Raw genomic sequence first — 24,157 nt, forward strand, 5'->3', positions numbered from 1 at the left:
CTGAATGATCTTAAATATTTATTCACCAGCTGCTTATGTGGCAGGGATATAAAACGTAATTTTCGATCTTTTGCTTATGATGCCAGCAAAATACGAATGCGCTGATAGAATGCGTCATTAAAATATCAATGCAACGGGCGCTGTGTGATCGTGCACAGAGTTATGCGCTGAAAGCCAAAAGTCATCAGCGGAGTCAATCAGATTAATTTTGTTCTCCACTGTGTTTCTGCCTCCGCTTTCTTTGCGGTAGCACTTAACACTGCTTAACGGTATAGATCAGTCGATTAGCGAGAAAATCGACCACATTAACCACAGAACGAGATCTGTAATAGATCGTCAATATTTTAATCATAGACTACTTTGATGTTGTTAACTCTCACTAATTAGCTAATTTAGCAGAACTAAATACATCTAAGAATATTGCTTTTTCATCCAAACATTACATATTCAATTCTTAGCATACATATGTATATATGTACATATATAAGTACATATCTTTTTACTATACCTAGCAAATGACAGTTGACCGTTTGTTTTTCTCTTTGACGCTCTGAACAGAAGAACTTATGTATGTACACTTAAACTTACATATGTATGTATGTATGTATGTATTTGCAGACATTGAGACATATGCAGACATATGATCTTACACAATTCTCAGTATAGTCAATTAATAAACAATAAAGAAAGCATATGGAACCAATTGGTAATTAGTAAGGTTGTTTATATCTATGTTGACATACATATACATACATATATATTTGTATATCTATCTCTCTCTGTCTACCGCTCGACCACACTCTATGACCCTCGTACTTTCTTTGTCCGTTCTTCACTTCTTAGTGTACTTAGTGATGTGCTGCCCTTTATACGAATATATCTATTTCTCTTCTCCAATCCATCACAATAATGTCTGTATGTTCATATGAGTGAATGTATGTGCATATCTGAGTTAAACGATTATACCTAAACATAAAATGAATAGAATAAATTCGAGCAGTGCAGATTAGTTGCAAACATATACATATCTTAATCATATACCGTAATCATATACAGTATTTGTAATTTATACGAATGAAAATGTAAATGCAAAATTCATACATACGTTTATAATCGTAAATTATATCTACTGCTACTGTACTACCAATAAGAACTACTGATTCGATTTTAAAGCTTACTTTACTTTATGGACTTTTCAGATTTCACCACAACAACAATAGCAGTAAATAATGTTTTATCTAGTTGTTTTTTTTATTGCGCCTCTTATAATTTCCCAATGTTTGGCGATAAGCTTGCGCTGTGTTCCCTTAAAGGCACATACACAGACGCATACTAAATTTAGATACAGTATGTGAGTGTGAGTCTTCGTGTACATGTAAGTGTATATATGTATGTAAGTTTGAATGTACAAAAGTCTTCTTATCGACATAGTTACAATTAGCAAAAGTATTCTTTTATGCCTACGTGGTTTCTTCAAGGGCTGAATCTACAAAGAACAATAAAATAATGTTCTCAGAAATTCACTCATTGATTCATATACATATGTACAAATATACGATATAATATAATAACAAAAAGATAAAAACAATATCGATGGCGAAATTGCGAAATACCTGTACTTAAAGTTGAGGAAATAGGTAGTAAATCAATAAATTATCTGGATCAAAAGAATAAAAATAATGTCTCAAGTATATTTTTTGTTATAGAGCTGGATAAGACTTTGGACTTTGGTCGTTTCATGCTAACGTTATGTGCCATAGCTTGCCTACTTAGCTGTATAGTATTAGATATGCCAGGGGTATCATATCATTATACAAATACTTAACTGACAATTGCATTTAAATATACCATATAAAATTACAAAATATGTACTTATAGAGACTATGATTACCTGTCCCATATAGTGTATAAATTATTCGACTTAGATCTGCCTTCCTGCTCCCCCCTTACTGGGGATGTGTTTGCGCTGAATGCGCAATTATTTAGACAGGAAGTCAGCCGGAGCTGCTGGCGAAGATGCAAGACGAGGCTGGAGCTGCCGCCGATCTGCAGCCGGAGAGATGGACGTGGAAATGCAAACAGGCGCACAGGGCGTGTGACAAAACAACAACAAAGCAAAATTTCAAGTAAATAAATGAAAAGCCAAACAGCGGCTGCATAACTGAAATAGCAGCAGATAAAAATAAACAAAACGCGCGCACGCGCGCTCTCTGATGACAGACAAAGGGCAAAGCCGAGCTAGGGATTGGATGTGGAACTAGTATACACACATATTTACATATGTGTATATGGTATATGTGTATATAGAGAGATAAATGTGTATATTTGTAACAGCAGCCGCCCTGCAAACAAATGAAAAGTTTATCAAGTGACGGCGGCGTTAGAAAAAAGAGTCTGTAATAGGGAAGGCAGCCGCCGCCTCCGACTCGACCCTACGCTGGGGGAGGCAGCTGAAAAACTTGCACGCTACCCGATTTTCCATTTTCCATTAGAGAATCGTTGACAGCGTAGGCCAAAATATTTGGGCAGCTGCGCGTCGGCCCGAGTGGGCAACAATGTAATTGAATATGCCAAAAATAGTTTAATTTGTTCTCTTTTTTTATTATTTACGGATCATCGCTCGATCGCCTGACCAAACGCTGACCATATGCTGTTAGCGGAGCCCAGAAAAGCTATTGAGATACAGCTACAGCTACAGCCCCAGATGCATCACTGTCAGAGCTATGCGCAGGGGGAGGGGGGCAGCCGATCATTTTTTTGATTTTTCATGCGCCACATATCGCATTACCTTAATAGAGTCCATTTGGGTCTAGCTAAACATTTGAAATGGAAGTGCATATAAAGTAGAGCCACGGCGAAAGCAACCACCAGAGCTAGTCCTAGTCAAGAGGTCACCACACCCAGGTCTATAACTCATCTGAACCCGAGTCAAGCGCTCACGGAGCTGGCCTAACAAACTCTTTTGTTTGCTTGTGCATTAGAAAGGCCCAACAAGAAAAGAAAAGAAACGAAATGAATAAAACAAAATCAACAAAAAACAAAAGAAAACAGGAAAAATCTGAGACAATCAAAAGGCAAAGGCGACGCAATAAAAAGGCAAAAACAACAGAAAACGCAGAAGACGGTGAAAAACCAGTTGGAAAAGCAGTCGCAATCTGAATGTCTACATATCTGGCGATGCTGGCCTCCCCCCTTCCCTCTCTCTTTGTGAGTGCCTATTGTTTGGCATTTTCCGCGCGGCTGCCTCTGTCGAGCGACAATTGTCGCTGGTTCTCAACCAGTTTTGGGTGTGAGAAACTAACGGAACGCTAAGATTTCCACAAGTGGGTCAGTTGGCGGTGGCAGTAACTGGCGTGCGGCATGCAATGGCCGCCACTGAGGCATGCCACACGGCAAGGCAAGGCAGGGCAGGGCTAGGCAAGGCAAGAGGCCAACACCGTGTGGCTGACCCACTTGCAAGGCGCTGGTTTGATTTATTCAAGCGCCGACAGTCCCCCGACAAGATGTGAATATGCATGGGATGCATGCATAGATATACAGACAGACATATGCAACTGTGTTTATGCATTTTCTCACATGCATATATATCATTTCGAGCTGTGCATCTATCAACAACAACAGACGCAACTCGTTCCTTCGCCTCGTGAATTATGAGCTGGACATTGGTCACTCGAAACGGGCCAGCTGGGTGGGTTCGTCGCCTGTGAGAGCGCGACAGTGTCCCAGATCACCTTTGCCGTTGCCGTTGCCGTTGCCGTTGCCTTTGCCTAATTGCGGCTGCCGTGGCTATCTATGCGCTTGGCCAATGCACGCGGGACACTGGACACTGGACACTCCGCACAGCCGCAGCGAAATCAGCGCTGCAATCGGAGGCGCGTGAGATTTATGTGCTCTCAGACAGCGGGCAACTATCGCAATTAGGCGTACCCCCAAAATAAACCAGCTGCATAGAGCAATTGTAGATATACTTACATATACGTACGTATACATACAAATGTATATACATATGTATGTATATTTCTGTGCCAGCCCGAAAGCCGAGATAAATGAACCAAATTAGCACTGTGGACGACAACAACAACGACGACAACAATTACAAATGTGAAACGTGTGGAAGCTGATATACGAACCGGAACTGTTCTTGCCGAACGAACACATGCATCATACATGTGCATACATACATATATATACATACATAAATCGTATATATCTGTATATATCTGTGTGCAAGCGGTTAGGTCCGGCTTAGCATGCGCTTTTTAGGAGTGCCCCCTTTGTGGATCGTATCTATGTATATTTATGGATCGTATCCCAGCCAATCTGTCGTCGATGTCTGTTGTCTTATACACAGATCTCGAAATCGTTGGAAAAGCGGTTCACAGGCACGAGGATGTGTATGTATTTCTAATATAAGTGCTCAATACTAGATTGTCTCGATTGACTCGACATATTTTTGATAGACTCGTTTAAAAACTATATTACATAAGACATAAAGACCTTGATATTTTTTGCATTCTAAAATGTTACGAAAAGTTAAAAAAAAAACCTCAGATGACTACTACTAAATTCAAACGAAGTCAAATTATAAACCCAAACTTATATACATACATATATGTATATTTAGTGCCACTTTCGTCATTTTCGGTTACATTCGTAAATAAAATATTCTCTGCTAATGCTCATTTAAAATAATATACGATATGTTGCTTTGTAAGCCTATTTAATAAAAGCAACCAATCAAATCTTTTCTATTTATATATATAAAAGTTGTATATGAAGTGCATATACACATATGTATGTATATCTCTAGTATATATATTTAGTAGACATATAAATTACAGTTGCTCAATGTCTCTTGCTTGTCATTAGAACGAGAGTTCGGATTTGCTGCTCCTTCATTGCTGTCGATTTGCAGGCATTCCGGCCTTTTGAGAGCAGATGTTATTTTTTCACTTACCCCTTAACCGCCTGCCGCCCCCTACCGCTCTTCAAAAAACAAGAATTTGCGTTCTCTTTGAGCCGCACTGCAGCACAGTTCGAGTCGCAACTAGCACATACCCTGTACCACTCAAAAGCTATGCAATATTCTCGATCTAAACAATCATTAATTGAATAACGGCCTCTCTTGTACAATTAAAGCAACGGGATATTAATTTGTATAGCTTTTTCTAATGACCGGATCTAAGTATAAACACTCATTGCAGCATTATAATCATCATGAATTATAGTTGGGCGCAATTACAGTTTCAGCTGTGAATAATCATTTGCCTTGGAATTGTAATTAATAACAATTTCTGCTTATATTATAGGTAGTATTACCTGCAATTAGTATTCGTATAACTTAGACTTGACTGTAAGGGATAGCCTAATATTAAGTAACTGTGCTTTGGTTTATACATTCAATTGATTTCATTTCATTTAACTACATATGTATTTGTCGACATGTTCATGGCTTTACGTACACTTACAGGGTATCATACAAAACAGCAAACTACAAGAGAAGTAAGTTAAAAAAAAAAACCAAAGCACTTGTTCAGCCATGAGCTGTGGCTCAACAAAATGTGGCGGGTGCGGAAGGACTGGCGGCAAGAGGTGACCGGGTTCCAGGTGGTGCCTGGTGCTTGGTAGCTGTTGCCCGGCTGCGTCTGATTCAGGTTTTGGTTTTGGTTTTTGGCGCAAAAATTCGCTCAAAATTGGCAGCAGGTATTTTGCCGGGGCAGCAGCAGCCGCACAAATTGGCGCAAAATTTACAGATGCCTCACAAATACACTGAAACAAAATGAGAACAGAGGGCACACTGAAGACGACGCGCGCCGCATTGTCGGGGCATGATTATTTCTCAGCTGTGCGCCAAATTTATTATCTCTGAGAGGGAGCAGCAGCACCACCACCACCACCACCAACAACAACAACAACAGTGATGTGTACCGAGTGCCGGGTGCACTTTCGCCACGTTTCGAAATGCACCCAGTCGCAGTCGAGCCGCCCCACGCACTAAAAATAGATTGTCGACGGCCCTAATGTATCTGCTAGATACTTTTTATGCTCTGTACACATTGGAAATGGGATTTCGTTGAGAATTTTAAGTATACATACATATATTCTCGGATATTGCGTGTATTATATTTACATACATACATATGTACATATGTATGTATATTTGTATGCATTTATTTCTATATTAATTATAAATTATGTCGATCAAATTTAATATTCGCTCATAGTTTTCTCGTTTGTGTAGAGATTATATATATGTAGGTAGATTATATTAGATACTTCAGATTGACTCTGTTGGTACGTGTAATAAATGCCCCGTTTTTAGATACCACCACAGCTCCCTTTCAGATTATTCATATGTGTTGCATACGTATCTATGCAATGCGCAGTTACACATACATACATACATACATACGCACACACACATACGCATGCACGCGCATGCACAGTGCAAGCTGGGGTATTTGTTTAATGAGCTCATTTATTAATTAGGCGATCGTGACGTCAGCGCCCAGCAACGGGACACAGAGCACCGTCGCAGACACAGACACATTGTACATACATACATACATATGTACGTAGACACAGGGCACAGATACAAAGCGAAGAAAGGAAACTAACCCTCTGCCTCTAACTACTTTAATGTCTGTGGCATGCCTCGCGTGCCACACACTTCCAGCCAGAATGTGCCTCGTGCGTTGTATGCGTTCTATCTATTGCACGAGTTGCCGATGATGACGAATTGAATGAAAAACAACAACAACAACAACCAAAAATCGTCAAATACAAAACAGCATCTGATTTTGTGCTGCGCAAGCTGTTTTCGCGGAAGTAGGAAAAAAAAGTCGCTCAGTAGCAGGCCGGTCACGTAGGCCGCGTGTAAATGTAACACACGCACACATGCAAATATAACACATGTATGCATGTGTGTGAGCGTGTGTACGGGTGTGGGCAGAGCAACTGGCGCTGTAGCCAAGTGCAGAGCCTAAAACGCATTTTCAATGGAAATGACGCATCCCATTTGAGGCTCATTCAATTTAAGCATACATATACTCGCTTGCCAGGTAAAGAGAGCATTTCCGTTTCGTGCTATACATATTTCAGGAGAGAGATTTCATTAATTAGAGAATCGTTAATACAGGTATTTGGGCCTTAGCATTGGATTGACTCAAATGTTTCCACCCTAACGCAAAATGCCTCATTTTTTTGGCGGGAGGGTTGATTTTTGCATGGACCTGTGTACAACCCTCGCGCCGAACCCTTATTGTTGCATACGCTGTCTGTTGGGGGCAGGTAGGTTTTTGGTAGCAATTGGTGCCAGAATCGAAAAGAGTTCTGAGAATTATACATACATGCATACATACATACATATGTAGGTAAATGATCAGTCCATTGTTGCCAATAAGCGAGGAATCATCGTCTGGTCAAGGCAATAACACAAACTAAGCAAGCGCAAAAAACGCTACAACGATTGTATAACAGTAACGAGTCCACATTGTACGCTACACCACTTCACAAACACATACACACGCAACAATATTTCTATGTCGTTTTCAAGCTGATTTCACTTTCGTTTGCGGGTAACGCTCGAACGAACGCTTAAAGCGCGAAAGTGTTTTTTCGTAGTATTTGTATTTTATTTATTTTGTAAACACGACTTACTAATTATACCGTTTAATGCTGCATGAAACTGGCTTTGACCTTGGACTAGGAGCTAAACATCATTAAAACATTAACCCACAACAACAATAGACGCAAAACAATGTAAACCTTACTAAATTAATGAACATACAAACTTTCAAAAATACATACACCCAAACATATGTACATATATAAAATTCACGCATATACACAAGGAAAATAAGCTTCACAGCCATCTACCCCACTGCTAAAATATACTCAATGGTCTAGCGTCACTGTTAAAAGCCACTATCACTCAATCGTGGTCGAGCCTCTGTTAATCTCCCTCTATCCTCTATCAATCTCCCAATCGTGTTAAGTGCTGGCAATTCTACCACACTCTTAAATAACAGCGGCTAAGAGAGCATTTTCGCTCTTCACAAGTAAAATGTAAACAAGCAAGCAGTGTTGCCGAATAAGCTATTTTGTAGCTAGATCTGGCTACCTTTTAAGGCCAATTGCTACCAAAATTTTCAAACAGCTCATAGCTACAAATCTGGCTATTTTCAGATATTACATTAAGCTAAAATGAAGTTGAGCGCCTGTTCAGTCAGGTTAATTTAATCCAAACTAAGCTAACGAACAGAATGAGTTGCACGGTGCTAAGATCAATATTAGACATAAGGTAGGTAACAAATAATTTAAATGTTAATATAAAAGTTATATGAGATTTTTCTTATAGATAAGGATTTCGCCGACATGGAAAATGTTACTTAAGTATAGCGTTGGTGGTCATAGATGAGATATTAATAGAATTAAATAATTAACGAGTACTTTTTATGAAAAAAAAAAAAAACACTGTTTTATTTTTTCCTTTTTTTCAATGCAACATTTTAAATAATTTCTTTGCTTAATAAAATGTGAAAAAATCCAGCTCTTAACACACTGGAAAAACGGCATCACTGACTTCGAATTCACCTCACTCTGGACTGCGAACAAAGAGAATCTAAAAGTGTTCTCTCTGAATGTTATTAACATAAAATGTTATTACGTTTCGTATGTTCGTTTCGTACGATTTTTCGATTCGTACGTTCATTCGTGTTTCAACCATCGACTTGAAAGGTAGTAGTTGCTCCGTAAGCAGTATGTGTTTCGGCTTCGTCGCGCGTACAAACTGAAAAGGAAAAAAAAAAAAAATAGAAAAGCAAATTTAAACTATGCCAAGAGCAATTAAAAAATAGATTAAGAAATCGTTTGACATTTGCATTCATTTACATACAGCTTGCAATGCTTTCTCCGTACGGTACGTGACTTCAGCACCACCTGATTTCGTGTGGTTTGTTTTTGTTTGCACTTAAAAAAAAAAAGAAAAAAAAGAAACATATTTGCTCGCTAAGAGAAATCTGATTACGAATAGAAACCAAAAAAGAAAAGTGAATTGTGTGCACAAAATGCCATCGTTTATATTGGTACCACCGGTGGCGAAGCCATTAGCCGCCTTCGAGCCACGCCCCTCGAGGTCTTCTCCGGAAGTGCAGGCGAAAAGGCGGAATTTGTTCGGTACGTGTGATAGCGCCGACATCGACGCCCTTCTAGACGAGGAGAATTCTCGCCAGGTCCACTACATGGCGGAGCGCTATAATATAGATCTCGACAAATTAGAGGAAAAGTGCAATCAGCTGAGTTCAGTGGAGCCTGTGAAAACGCAAAAGTTTACCGTTAGCATTAGCGAAAAGAAAAGTCTTAAATTTGCGGACTTGGATGCGCAACAAGTAATTCTAGTTGCACAAAAAAACGGCGTTAAACGTAAGTGTAACAATCGGAAATCACCTGATTTTCAACGAATCGAATATGCAACAAGGTTTTTCGTTTCTTTTTTGTTTTGTAGAATTTTATCGTTTCATAATTACTTAATTTAATTTAATTGTTGCTATATTGCTAAATAAAACCAAAGAAGCTTTATCTGTCTCCCTTTCTCTCTTTTTTTCTGTTTCTGTTTTTTTTATTTATTTATTTTTTTAAACTTAAATTTTGACTATATTGCTATATAAAGCCAAAGAAAGTTTTTCTCTCTCTCTCGTTCTGCCTCTTTCTCAGGTGCACTGTCCTATAAATTGCTAAACTTATTATCAGACATCCAATAATTCAATAACCTTTGCACGTACACATACATATACTTATATATTTCCATTACTCATGTCAATATTTGCAGTTCAGTTTCACTGATTTTGCTTTGTTCTCAATTCCGCAGTTTTGTCCCTTTTTAAAGGGCTATTCGCGTCTTAAGTAAATGTTATTTTGGTTTCAGTCTCGTGCTTTTGCTGTTTTGTTTTGATAGACATTTACTTTTCGCGCTCACTCTAACCATTTTTAGCGCTAGTGTATATTAGTGTGTGTATGTATGTACATATGTCTGTATGTGATTGTTGTCCGCTCTTTTTGTTTCATCGACAACTTCGCGTTGTTTTGTTTTCCTTACACACAACAGTGTCGTTCATAACAGAATATCAATAGTAGCAGTTGGCAATTGATAAAGTAGCGTAGAGATAAAATTAAAAACAAGAAAAATGTTAAATAACAAAATTGCGATTGTTGACGCTGACAGCTGAATTCAATTGACAAAAATGTTTTTTCGCGCCAAAAATGAATAGTATAAATATACATTGCATATATAAATATATATACATATATATATATATATATATAAATATAAGTTCGTCTATCGCAATATTTGCTTAGTTTTTGCACAAAAAATAGATTCGAAATGAAAAAATATACAAGTGATTGCGTCAGCGAATGCAGCTGCAGCTCAGCAATTAATCGAGAGGCCTCAATTAAAATTGAAATCACTGTCATCGCGCTCTCTGCGGTTGTTGCCGCACACATAACATACACATAAACATGCATACAGATACGTATGTATGAAAAAAATAAAAAACCAAGAAAAAATTAAGACGGCACACGACTGTACATTGTAGCTTGTTGCTCCTTCACAACCGCACCCACAACGACTCTTATACACGGGTCTTGTCAGTCCACTACACACGCACACATATGCTACACAGTGCCAGACAAACGGGCAGACTTTCAATAAAAGAGAGCGAGAGAGAATAGCAGAGAACAGCGCTGAGCGCGAGATCGTGAGTTGTTTTGCAGTGTCGCCTATGAAATTTTGTTTTGGCGCCAATTTGTGGATTACATACATATATACATACGTTTTGATAAGCGCGTTTGTATTGACTTATGCGTGAGGTTATATACATATAAATATTTATATGTATGTATGTGGGTTATGGCTACGCATGTTATTGTTAATATTGTTTTATTGTTTGAGGTTTTGGAAATGGGTATATTGAGTTTTATAAAATGTCCACTGTCCATTGAAACTAGAAACTTGAAATTCTTAATAAATATCCTAGTAAAAAATATGATTTGGGGTTTTCCGATGCTAGGATGTTAGGAGAGCAAAAATTCAAAATATCATCACAACCATAGGGGCGTGATACATCCGAAAAGCATTATCTTATATATGTACATACATATGTATGTATTTATATATAGTTGTAAACTCAATATTAAATGCCTGAAGTACTGTTCACCTCGTTTATTCGTTTACTATATATTAATAGAGCTAGTAAAGTTTTGACACTGAGCAAGCATTCTGCAGTCAGCACTACCCGACGGTCTGCAACATTTTTACTTGTTTTTCGTTGTGAAGGTCACGCGTTACGCGTACGTACAGCAACGTCAGAATCTGGCGCTTGTGACAGGTCCAGCTACAAACTGTAAAGAATTCTTCATTTACATATTCGCATTCTAGACGTTTTTAATTAGACTTTATATTTGTTTTATAAGATTTATTTATTAAAACGTATAAACTATTCGTTCATTTTGTTCTGTTTTGTTTTAACTCCAACTTAAATACATATACATATGTAAGTATATTCACATTCTGGATGATAATAATATACATACATATATAAATGCATATTTACTTATGATGATGATGAGATGTTTAATAAGTAGAAATACAACATTGTATCTAATAAATCGAAGTGCTTTTCTAATCTCTAAGTCCATGTCTGATTTTTTTTTCTCAATAGTTTTTGCCATGTTTTGGGCCCCACTGTACTTCACAGTTAGACGCATTTGTTTTGTTTCTCTTCGAGCTGTTTGCGTTTTTGTTTTGCTTTCGAGTTTTCACCACGCCTCCAGCCAAAGCTTATAATTATGTATGCAGCAACTCTCACGGCCTCAACCATATGCATACTTATATGTATGTATGCATACATGTATGTACATACATATGTATGTGTGTGTGCTTATAAATATTTATGTTATGCGACGTTGTCGTCTCCGTTCCTGTTTCATGTATCGCTACACACACATTTCGTAAACAAAACGCGTTTTGTTGTCGTCTCACCGTTCTATCTGGCGCGGATTCTTTCTTTCTTTCTCCTTTTGTTGTGCACTTCATTTGTAGTAGAAAGCGCTGTAAACGCCTAATGAATTGAGAAGCTTTACGTGCCCATAACGGTAAATTACAATGCTTGAAATGAGCGACAGCGACACCGACTGGCAGTCTGATCGACCAGCCGCCAACGCCGCCTGCTCAGTGACCGCATTGCTTGACGCTCTTTGTTGTCGTCGGCTTATAATTTTCTGTAACTGTAAATGGCTTACAACGCCGCTTGCGCTTCTCTCAACTTCTTGTTCTTCTTCTGGGGTGCTGCTTAGAAGAAGCGAGCGCGTGCCGATTGGCTGAGCCTGAAGTTATATACATATTATATACATGTACATACATATACTAAATTTTTTATTTTTATTTTTACATTTCTATTTTTATATTATTTTATTTTATTTTTTTTTTAATAGCGGAAGAAAAACACCGTTTAAGTACATAAACAGATACATACATATAATAATGGGTCATAGATTATAAATGTCCGGAGTAAAGTTGAAGCGAAATTGTGTTCATGATATACTTTATACCAGTTTTATATTATGTGCTTACATTATATATATGTACATATGTATATGTATATATAACTTATATAAACATGTACATATACATACATATACATATACATACATATATATTATATGTGAAATAAAGCACCCACGAAAATTTAGCTGTCACGTCCATTTAGCTTCTATGTCAATACTCAAGGTAGTTTTAATTGCGCACAAAAGAAATGATTAATTTATAAGACTGATTAAAAGTAGTAAGTTACTTTGAATCATGAACATGATAATACTTATACATGTATGTACACACATAGTATATACATATGAACGAATGTATATACATACATAAACGTGTATCAGTATGTCGTTTGTGTACGTTCATTCACAAAAAAAAACGCTGTGAATAGGTTAATCCCCGATTGCTGAAAGTTAGCAATAACAACAAAGCACTCTTCTACTGCCTGTTATGTGCATACATACAAATGTACGCTTGAACGATAACATCATACCCCGTTTATCCACGTACATTGTGTGCAGGGTATAATAGAAGCGTGTGCACCTACACATACATAGTCCATGATAAGAGAGCTCTATGCATGTTGAGTGTGTACGTATAGATGCATATGCACATGTATGTGTGTTTATTGTATTGCAGTTTGTTTGCGTTAAACGTAAACGCTTGCGTTTTGCTTTGAGTTTGCATTTGCTTTTTGTCGTCGTCGCTTTCCCTTTTCCTTGGTTCACATTTGAAGGTCAGCCGTTTACACTTTAGCTATTTAAACACACTCACACACACAGAGACACTTTTTCCAACTGTATCTAATTATAGCATTTTGTTTCGATTCATTTACAGGCAACTTTCCCGTACGCAAAGCTTACAAAGGAGATTCGAGAGTGCCAAAACGTAAAATTAATCAGATCAGCAGCGACCGCGTTGAGGCTGATAGCCATAATAGCGAAATTGGGCCAATTGGGGAGAAGAGGATGTGCAAAGGGTGTAGGAACAATAACTGCAATAATTGATATTTATTACATATTTTTTTTATTATTATTTAACTTATGTTTTTTTATATGTGTATATTTTTGTTTAAACAAAACCAAGACTTAACAGTACATTTAGTGGGCTTCGAATACGACAGCACACCAACACGCACACTCAAAAAAAAAAAAAAGAAGATTACAAATTAATTACTAATAACAAACCCCCAATTTCAAAGCGTTCTCAGCGTGTTTCCGGCTTCTGCTGCACGCGTGTGCCGAAAGTATTTACAGTTTGTCATGATCTCAATAAAAAAATTGTACATTATTTTGTCTAAATGTAATTTATTAATTGAAATTATTTAAAGCAAACAAACTACAGAGACTATTTTGACTATTCTCTGTTAATTGTGTATAATATGTTAATTCGAATTACGGTAAACAAAATTGTAAACTCTACTAAAGAGAATTGTCTCATTGTTATTGACATTCTTTAGGGGAGAGAAAATCTTAAAGTAGAAAAAAAAAAAACAACACAAACTGTGCATATTTCCTTAAATGAAACTAAATATTGTATAACCTACACAACACACTACAAAACAACTGTATAATGTACTTTTTAGCAAAAGTTAAAAATCTTAAAAAAAAAATTAAAATAAATACAAGAAAAAAAGATACAAAATTCAAATGTAAAAAAAAAATTTCAAAGCTTTTTATTTCTCTATGAGGATGGAGGGCGCTCTTGATAGCGTGATTCGTGTGAAACGAAATGAGAAAAGTGAGTGCCTAAGTGGAGGGAAAACGAAAATGAGTCAGCGAAACTTTCAAATGCTCGTTTTGGTACAGTGAAACACCGTTGCAGTATACTCCATATCACGGTTTTGTATGACTACTGCAACGAAATAGAAAACGGCCTGGCCTACAGATTCATATCGGGGTTTTGTTGAGATGTACATACATATGTATGTATGTAAATATATTATGTAAGTATACTTAATTGGTATTTTAATTCTTACAAATTAAGATATTTAAACATATACATACGCATATGTACGTTTTTAACTGTGTCTCTCATGTCGGAGCTCCACTGTACGGCGTTTTACATACAAGTGTATTTCTGTGTGTGCCACATTGTATCCAACGCTGCCTGCAGACATTTGAGAAAATGCTTTCCAGTTGTAATGAATGTGTAGCCCGTGGAGTGGGCACTTAACATTAGATTGGCTGTCACTTCCGGCAGGCCTTAGGCAAACTACGACGTCAGCGTCAGCGTCGGTATCGGCATCGGCGTCAGCGTCGGTGTCGGCGACGGCAGCGGCTTGATGAAGATTGATGCTGCCTGAAGAGCGGCCACTCAGTTGGCGGCCCATGCGCCCAACGCTTTCATAGACATACACTCGTATACACACATACATACATACATATTTGAGGGTGCATGTGTGCTTCAATTCGAGGCTATGTGCATTGTATACATACATACATATGTATGTCCATTTGGAATCTAAGCTGTACGATTGTAACTATTCGAGTTGTATTGGAAGCGAGTGTATGTATGTACATATGCACTTAACTACATACATACATCAATAAATATATACATGTACGGCTATTCGTATGTCTTTATGTAACAATGGCATTTCGCAAAACTAAATTACATGCCACCAACATACTATTTGCCCACTTATGGAAGTAGCTGCACGGGTATGGTTATTAGCATGTAATTTCAAGATTTTTAATGCTGGCATTCGCATTCGCAATGCACACATGCGCATGCACACACGCATGCACGCTCGCACGCATATAGTCATAGAAGCTATGGGAGAGAGAGAGAGAGATGGAGACATTGAGCAGCAAAGAGTGAACGAACGAGCGCACAGTCGCTTTGGCCGCATTTTCGCCTGCACCTTTTTGCATTTGGCCTCGCTATAAAAGCAAAGCGTACAGAAAACAAACAACAACAATTTATGACACAGCCTGCCGTTGATTTGTTGCTTTTTTCACTATGCCGTAACGGTAAAGCCAAGCTCTGGTGCCATAAAACTTGTGCAGCCACAGTCGCACAAAGCACACAGATACACAGGCACACACACACGCACGCACATTCGCTGTTTTGTCGTTTTTCTATTTCGCGGCTTTCACATATTTGCAACGGCGTTGAGAAAACGGGAACTCTAAAAAGAAATCGCAATAAATTATAGCGAATAGTGTAAAGGGGAAAAATGTAATAGCGTTGCGTTTTCATTAATCATCATTAATGTCAGAGATCATTCAGAGAGTGCAATGGCTGGAAAAGCGTGAAAAGCAAGCCAAGGCCGTGAGTCACTGGCACACACGCACATATGCATGGGCATACATATGCACACATACACACAGCTAGACGCACACACACTGTCCTCACAATAAAAATCAATCAACCCTGCTGCAAGCTGCCTGCTTTTATGGCACCACCCATCCACCTAGCCACACGTATCACTCTCCTTCTCTCATTCTATTCGCCTCTCTTTCGCATTTTGAGGCTGCGTGTCTGCCTTTGGACGTGAGGTCACGCTGAGCAATTGGCAGCCCTCGGTTTGCTCTAATCTGCTGACCAAGTTGTGGCCAGCCGCTTCGCATGATTTCCTTTGGTTTGGCCTGGTCTGCTCCGGGCCGGGTCTGGCTTTCGCAATTTTAAAGCCAAAACCAAAACCAAAACCAAAACCAAAGCAAACCAAACCAAGGTGACCCAAGCTGAGCTGAGTTGACTTGAGTTGAGTTGAGCCAAGCCAATTTGCGCAAAATGAACAGCAAACACAACATGCAAAGCACTTTTCGTTTCCAGTGCTCATTTCGTGATTGTTCCCACAATTTTCGTACAATGCTGGAAAATGTACGTGCCTCGTCCGTTGTCCCCTAGCCTCGCATTGTTCACTCTCCTCTTGTTGTTACTGTAATTACCTAAAAAAATATATATATACCTACAAAATGTATAAAAAAAAAAAACAACAACAATGGGAAAATTCTTTTCAAATGGCACTCAATGGCAGGGGCGCTGTCTGAGGTAAGCAGCTTGAGAGATCTCTCCGATCTGGACGCAAATCACTGAACGCTGTAATCGTGCACAGACATATACAATTTTTAGGAGTAGGAGAGAAGAAGATGTAGTACAAAAGATATGCCAGAGGATCACGTACACGCATCCCATGAAATGGGGGCGTCATTTACATGGGGGAGCTTAGACCGTCAGCTCGGAGCAACAACAATATCGCCATGCAGGATCGTGAGCGTGTGAATCGAAAACCAATGGGGGAACAGCCAAGCTCTAGTCAGGTGCATACGTACATACTTACTTATATATCTACGATATCTAATACTCAGTTTCTTCTAAACAATTTATTTATTCCTAATCGAAGACTACATGTTTTAATACCTGATTGAATTTTCGATTCAGTATTCTTCAAATGTACAATTTAAGAATTATATATGTACATACCTGTATTGAGCTCTAAATTAGGTAGGTATCTCAGTCTATTGTATATTACTAATTGGATAATTAGTGAGAGCCACTACTGAGAATATTGAAGATCATATTCTTGGTCATTAGGTATCCGGTTACTTGAAATTGTGTTGCTTTCTCTGGATTGATTTAAGTGTAGATTACTACTAATATCCCATTTAACTTTAATAAAATTCAACTCATTCCGCTTATTTTAAAATACGTTTTTAAGTACATACATACATATATGGCCCAGCAGTCTCTGGCGAATCTTTAACTGATAAGATAGAGTGCAGAGATTAGAGATAGAGTGTGCCCTCTTTGGCCATAAGTAAACGTTTGGGCACATAAGCTGAAAATAATATGAAATGTGTCAATATCGTAAATATTTTGATCGCATCAATGTATCAATGAATATGCTATGCAAATATTAGTGCTAAATTCAATTATCGTAATACAAACCATTTGCAATGACTATGAAATTATTTCCAATAACAACAACACGCACTGGAGTGCGCAGCCTTATCACAATATTATTCCTACTTGCCATTAGCTTAATGAACCCTCAAGATAAGTGGACAAAGACCGACCTTGACCAAGCAGTCAGTCAATATGTACACATGTATGTATGCGTGTGTATGACTGTGCATGTGCTTATAAATATTGCCAGGCAATGCAACATTACAACATTCCGCAAATTCCCTCGCTTAGTCATGTTCGGTCGGCGTCGCCAGCTGAGCGCCTCCTCGCTCTCGGCGAACATCTTGCATGTAGGTTTTCGTTATGCCACATTTCTGGGAATCATCTGCTTTGGCATTGAGGGCAATCGCACCGATGGCTGCCTGGTCGCTCAGAACCGCTTCTGGTACAAGTGGTTCTGTCTGCTAACACGTTTGCTAATATGCGTCATTTATGGCTATCTGAGTTTGGATTACATCTTCACTCTGGATAACTCCCATTTGATTATACTCTCCTGGATTCGGCTGGTGTGCTGCCTGATCTGTGCCTTTGTCACTCTGACAATGCAATTCTGGTTTGGGCAACATGTGCTCCGAGTGGTCAACAGTTATTTGAGGCTATTTCGCAAGGTCAACGCGCTGCCCGGCAGCCAGGCGAGCGGCTTTGGTGGCAGGCGGGAGTTGAGTTTGTTGATCTTCAAGATGATTTGCCTCATAAACGAAGTATTCTGCGAACTTCCAGAGTTGTTCGATGGCTTGAGTATTCGTCTCTTTGTAACCATACTCTGTGACCTATACGTTACTACCAATGCCACCATGATCGGTCACCTCTGTTTTGTGGGCTATCTCAGCGTGGGCGCCCTCTACGCCCGGGTCAATCACTATGTACGCCACGAGCTGCGACGCCAGCTGCAAGGCCTGGAGCAGCCGACTGGCTGTGAAGTCAGTCGAGGACAGCTAAGGGCCGCTGGTTGCCGGCTGGACCAGTGTCTGGCCATCTACGATGATATCCAGCGGGTGGGCAGCGCGTTTCATCGGCTGATGGAGCTACCGCTATGCCTCATACTGCTCTTCGCCTTCTTGAGCATGACATTGGTGTCCTACTTCATCATGCTGCAGCGATTTCGTAATGTGGCGCTCTGGTTGCTAGTGGCTCGATTGTTCTTCGACGTAGTGCTGCTGACACTGGCCATTCATGGTGCCAGCAGCAGTTCCCGCGTGGTGCGCCGACTAAGCCTCGACAATTGCTACGTTACCGAACGCAACGATTGGCACATGAAGGTAAGCCTGAAGTTTGTGGCCCAAACTAATGACAATTTCTTCCGTTTCATAAATCTACGAATGCACTAGCAACAGGATCACAGGCATATTGACTTTAGTATATAGTATATCAAAAGTCTGGCCTCGTCACTCGTGTCTACTCCAAAAAGGGAAAATGATTTTTCCGGTATAATTTTTATTTATTTATTTATTTTTTTTTTGAGACAGCGAATTCAAATTGAAAGCTGCGAAAAAGGGCAAAACTTATTTCCGACTATATTCCACTCAATAAGTCAAGAGTTAGTTTATTTTCATTTGCTTCCCATTTTAAAGCACTTTTACTTCATTCAATTATTACTAAGAATCCCATTTAACAACTATGTCATCCTAATTTATTTCAATTCATTACAGCTGGAGATGTTTTTGGGTCGATTGAATTTTTTCGAGTTCCGAGTACGTCCGCTGGGACTCTTTGAGATCTCTAACGAGCTGATACTGGTGTTTTTGTCCGGACTCGTAACATATCTAACTTACATAATACAATATGGCATGCAATCGAATAAGATTTGAAATTTGACTTGATTTTATGCATCATTCATTGCGATGATAATCTTTGTTTATATTAATAAATAATTCTATAAACTATTATAATTAAACATATCTAAGCGGAATGGTTGCCTACGCTACAGAAATAATAATTTCATTAACGTCAAGCTAATTAGTTTATTGGACTCACAGATACCTATCAATTGAGGTCTTCAATTAAAATTGAGTGCATTTCTTGTACACATAAGACCTGTTAACCTATTTGACATGTTATTATTGTTGGATTAGTCATGTTCGGAAGTCGTCGGTGGCGGTTTGACGCCTCTTCGGTCTCTGCGAGCATTTTAAGAGGGTCCTTGAAGTACGGCGCATTTATGGGAATCATCTGTTTCAGCGTGAAGAGAAATGGAAGAGATGGTCCTTTGGTGGCTAAGAATCGAAAGTTTTACACATGGTTCTGTCTGATTTCAAGGATTTTGATTTGTGGTCTATATTGTAACCTAATTTACGATTTTATCTATACGATTAGTATTACACAGTTAAAGCTTATCGTTGTCATTCGGTTCTTCATTTGTGTTGTCTGCGCTATCTCCACTCTAATCATGCAGTTCTCGTATGGACATAGAATTGTCGATGTGGTGAATCGGTTTCTGGGACTGTTTCAAAGGATAAACGCACTTCCAGGATGTCACGATGAGGGCTATGGCGACAATTGGGTGCTGGTCTTACTGTTTGTGAAAGTGATTGGCTTGACTTACGAGCTTTGCTACCTGATTCCATTACTAATTTTCGAGTACAGCAGTTTAGTAGCTGTATCGGTTTTTTGCGATATATATAACACGGCCAATGTCTACATAATACTGCATATCTACTTCGTGGCATACCTCAGCATAGGCATCGCTTATGACCAGATCAACAATTATATACGACATGAGCTTCGGCGAGATCTTTGTGAACTAAACTCGAGCCCAGGAATCGCTATTAGAGAGAGAAAGCTAAGAACCGTAAGCCAATCCCTCCAGGAGTGCCTGGCCATATATGAGGAGCTTCACCAAGTTGGAAACGATTTTCACGCGCTATTTGAGTTTCTACTATGCATTATTGTATTGTTTGGGTTCTTGAGCTTGGCGTCAGTCGCATTCTTCGTCATGATTAATCTATATAGCGGCATCCGCTTATTGATACTGGCGATTAAGATTCTATTGGATATTTTATTGCTGACTATAGCGGTTCATATTGCAAGCAGCAACTCGAGGGTTATTCGGCTGCTCAGCTTCGAGAACTGTTATGTGAGCGAGAGTAAAGATTGGCATATGAAGGTGAGTATTATATTTCAACTTTGATAGACTAATAATTAAATTCTATTATAAAAGTAGATTAAATCCAATATCTAGGTATATAATATAAAAAAGTACTAAAAGTTCATCGGTTCTTTTTAGCTGGAAATGTTCTTGAGCCGTTTGAATTATAAGGAATTTCGAGTACGTCCTTTGGGTCTCTTTGAAGTATCCAACAAGATGATATTGGTCTTTATGTCCGGCCTGGTCACTTATCTCACCTACATAATACAGTACGACATGAAAACTAATCCAATTTGAAAGAAAAGTTACGAAATTATATACAAAGATAAAAGAATGTTAAATGTGGATATCGACTGCAATAATGCTCTTTCATAGTTAAAAATAAAAACTTTTTTTGTTATTTTGAAAATTAATAATTTTGAATTTGTCACGCTTTAGTGGCGGAGTCATAAAGTTTGTATGTATATATGCTTATCTGTGGTGCAAGTGCAAACATTATGTCGAAAATTGTCAATAGTCAATTTGAAGAAAGGTGAGTTAAAAAAGTTTCTTAATACGAAGTGATTCCTTCAATTTCAGTACATATCATACAGAAATCAATTTCATCATAATGACCAAAGGAACAGCCTCTGACGCCTTTTGTTGAATCAATAAACGTCAACACGATTATTAGACGATTTTTGATATACTGACGTCGAGTTACATTTATCATTTCTTGGATATAATATACAATCAATATTAATGAGAGAATACCTTAATCGTTATTGTCAAATATATAAACTACATTCATTTTTAATATTTCCAATAAAAACGCATTGAAAAACAATATAATTAATATGTAATTCTCCTAATGCAAGATATACATCGATGAGGCCCTTCAGCGTCGACCCTTAACAATCAAACAAATAAAACTCGAGCTCATATTGAGTACATATGACTACTGTTAGTTCATATGATTAGTCATTATTGGATTAGTCATGTTTGGAAGTCGTCGGTGGCGGTTTAACGCCTCTTCGGTCTCTGCGTGCATTTTAAGAGGATCGCTGAAGTACGCCACATTTATGGGAATCATCTGTTTCAGCGTCAAGAGCAATGGAAGTGATGGTCGTCTGGTGGCCAAGAATCGAAACTGGTACAAATGGTTCTGCCTGATTTCAAGGATTGTCATGTGTGGCCTCTATATACAAATATATAGAAATTTTATGCGTGTACTCAATGCATCTCATTATACGATAATCCTTATCTTTCGTGTATGCATTTATATAGCCTGTGCTGTCTTCACCTTGGTAATACAGTTTTGGTATGGAGAGCGAGTGGTTGATTTGTTCAACAGATTCCTAAGGCTTTTCCAAAGGATACATGCACTGCCAGGATGTCAAGATGACGGCTTTGGCGACAAATGGGTTCTGAGCCTGCTGCTCTTAAAGGTGATCAGTCGCATTTATGAAAGTTGCTACTTGATCCCAGCGATGATGCCATCATTGGATACTTATCATATTTGCAGCACAATTTGCGATTTCTATAATACTGTCAATGCGTCTATAATATTGCATTTAAATTTCGTGGCATACCTCAGCATAGGCATTGCATATGACCAGGTAAACAGTTTCGTGCGACACGAGCTGCGACAACAGCTTTGTGAACTGAACTCGAGCCACGGAATCTCTGTTAGCCAGAGGAAGCTAAAGACCGCTGGCTGCTGCCTCGACGAGTGCCTGGCCATCTACGATGAGATTCTCCAAGTGGGAAACGCTTATCACAGACTATTTGAGATTCCATTATGTATTTTTCTATCGTATGGGTTTTTAAGCTTGGCGACGATTGCTTTTATCATAACGTTAAATTTAGCTAAAGGCATCCGCCTATGGCTACTATCGATTCAAATATTATTGGATATTATATTGCTGACTACAGCGGCTCATATTGCAAGTAGCAACTCGAGGGTTGTTCGATGGCTCAGCTTGGAAAATTACTATGTGAGCGAGGAGAAAGATTGGCATATGATGGTGAGTCTCATATTTCCAACTCTCCATAGCATTTATTCCAGTAAAATGATTGATTTATTTATTGATAATTGATATTGATTATTGAAATCATAAGATAAATAAACTCAAATCTTCTTAGTATATAGCTTGCTTTAAATTTTTAACAAAATTCCTTTTTTTTTGTTTTAGCTGGAAATATTTTTATGCCGTTTGAATTATAAGGAATTTCGGATACGTCCTTTGGGTCTATTTGAAGTATCCAACCAGCTGATATTGGTCTTTATGTCCGGCTTAGTTACCTATCTCACCTATATAATCCAGTACGACATGCAAACTAATCCAATTTGAAACCAAAGCAAATTTTAAATTTATATTTAATATTAATATTAAATAAAATTAATAAAGTTTTTGATACGTGTTGCCATTTTTATTGTATACATAATGCCATTCATATTAATTATAAATGTTAGTAGTCTCATTATTCGGAATTCGGAATCTAATTAACTAATTGAATTGACAGGTGACTCAAATGAGCTCTCAAATGACGACTTTTAACAAATTAAATCGATCTAATATTGGGTACATATAAGTACGTACTGTTAGCTTATTTCATTAGTCACTATTGGAATAGCCATGTTCGGAAGTCGTCGGTGGCAGTTTAAAGCTTCTTCGGTATCTGTGTGCATTCTAAGAGGATCCTTGAACTATGCCACAATTATGGGAATCATCTGCTTCAGCATTAAGAGCAATGGAGGTGATAATCGTTTGGTGGCCCAGAATCGAAAGTGGTATAAATGGGTCTGCCTGATTTTAAGAATAGTGATGTGTGGCCAATTTATTCACATATATAGTAGTCTTATGTTTTCGTTCAACGCTTCGTATATTAGGACAATCCTAATCATTCGTGTATGCATATATGTGGCCTGTGGCGTCTACACCCTGGTGATTCAGTTTTGCTATGCAGATCGAGTGGTTGATTTGGTCAACAGTTTCTTGGGGCTTTTTCAAAGAATACATGCCCTGCGAGGATCTGAGGATGTTGGCTTTGGCCGCAAATGGGTTCTGACTTTGCTGCTCTTAAAAGTGATCGGTCTGATGTATGAGAGCTGCTACTTGATTCCAGGGAGGATATCTGATATAAATGTGTACTATATTCTGACCACAATTTGCGAATTATATAATACGGTCAATGCATCCGTAATGTTGAATGTCTACTTTGTGGCATACCTTAGCATTGGCGTAATATACGATCAAGTTAACGGTTATGTGCGACACGAGCTCCGCCAGCAGCTAAACGAACTGAAGACAATTAACGGGACACCAGCTAGTCGAAGGAAACTAAAAGCAGCTGCACAGCGCCTAGATGAGTGTCTGGAAACTTACGACGGGATTCCTCGAGTGGTCGACAGCTTTCATAGACTATTTGAGTTTCCCCTTTGTGTTGTTCTAATGTTTAAGTTTTTGAGCATAGGATCGATTGCGTTCTTCGTAATGAAAAACCTTGGGGGCGTCAGCTTATGGTTCATGGTTATTAAGATATTATTGGATATATTATTGCTGACCGTGGCGGTT

The 24,157-nt window shown here is 38.4% G+C and overlaps 4 protein-coding genes across 4 annotated transcripts; all 4 read left to right on the forward strand.

Moving 5' to 3' along the window:
* Positions 1-8,706: 8,706 nt before the first annotated feature.
* glec (gliolectin) lies at positions 8,707-14,097 on the forward strand. The gene is made up of 2 exons (XM_018112276.3): positions 8,707-9,423; positions 13,439-14,097. The coding sequence occupies exons 1-2, from the start codon at positions 9,069-9,071 to the stop codon at positions 13,606-13,608; spliced, it is 525 nt and encodes a 174-aa protein (XP_017967765.1). The 5' UTR covers positions 8,707-9,068; the 3' UTR covers positions 13,609-14,097.
* Positions 14,098-17,670: 3,573 nt separating this feature from the next.
* On the forward strand, positions 17,671-19,325 carry LOC108659386 (putative gustatory receptor 93c). The gene is made up of 2 exons (XM_018112274.3): positions 17,671-18,774; positions 19,165-19,325. Exons 1-2 carry the CDS (start codon positions 17,674-17,676, stop codon positions 19,321-19,323), a joined length of 1,260 nt encoding a protein of 419 aa, XP_017967763.2. The 5' UTR covers positions 17,671-17,673; the 3' UTR covers positions 19,324-19,325.
* A 168-nt stretch (positions 19,326-19,493) lies between these two features.
* Positions 19,494-20,897, forward strand: LOC149092264 (putative gustatory receptor 93b). The gene is made up of 2 exons (XM_089256659.1): positions 19,494-20,618; positions 20,739-20,897. Exons 1-2 carry the CDS (start codon positions 19,590-19,592, stop codon positions 20,895-20,897), a joined length of 1,188 nt encoding a protein of 395 aa, XP_089112785.1. The 5' UTR covers positions 19,494-19,589.
* Positions 20,898-21,477: 580 nt separating this feature from the next.
* Positions 21,478-22,933, forward strand: LOC149092265 (putative gustatory receptor 93c). The gene is made up of 2 exons (XM_089256371.1): positions 21,478-22,606; positions 22,775-22,933. The coding sequence occupies exons 1-2, from the start codon at positions 21,578-21,580 to the stop codon at positions 22,931-22,933; spliced, it is 1,188 nt and encodes a 395-aa protein (XP_089112497.1). The 5' UTR covers positions 21,478-21,577.
* The last annotated feature ends 1,224 nt before the right edge of the window (positions 22,934-24,157 follow it).

This window comes from Drosophila navojoa, chromosome 2 (assembly GCF_054131105.1).
Source record: "Drosophila navojoa isolate 15081-1374.11 chromosome 2, UAZ_NAV_1.0, whole genome shotgun sequence".
Taxonomy (NCBI): Eukaryota; Metazoa; Arthropoda; class Insecta; order Diptera; family Drosophilidae; genus Drosophila; species Drosophila navojoa.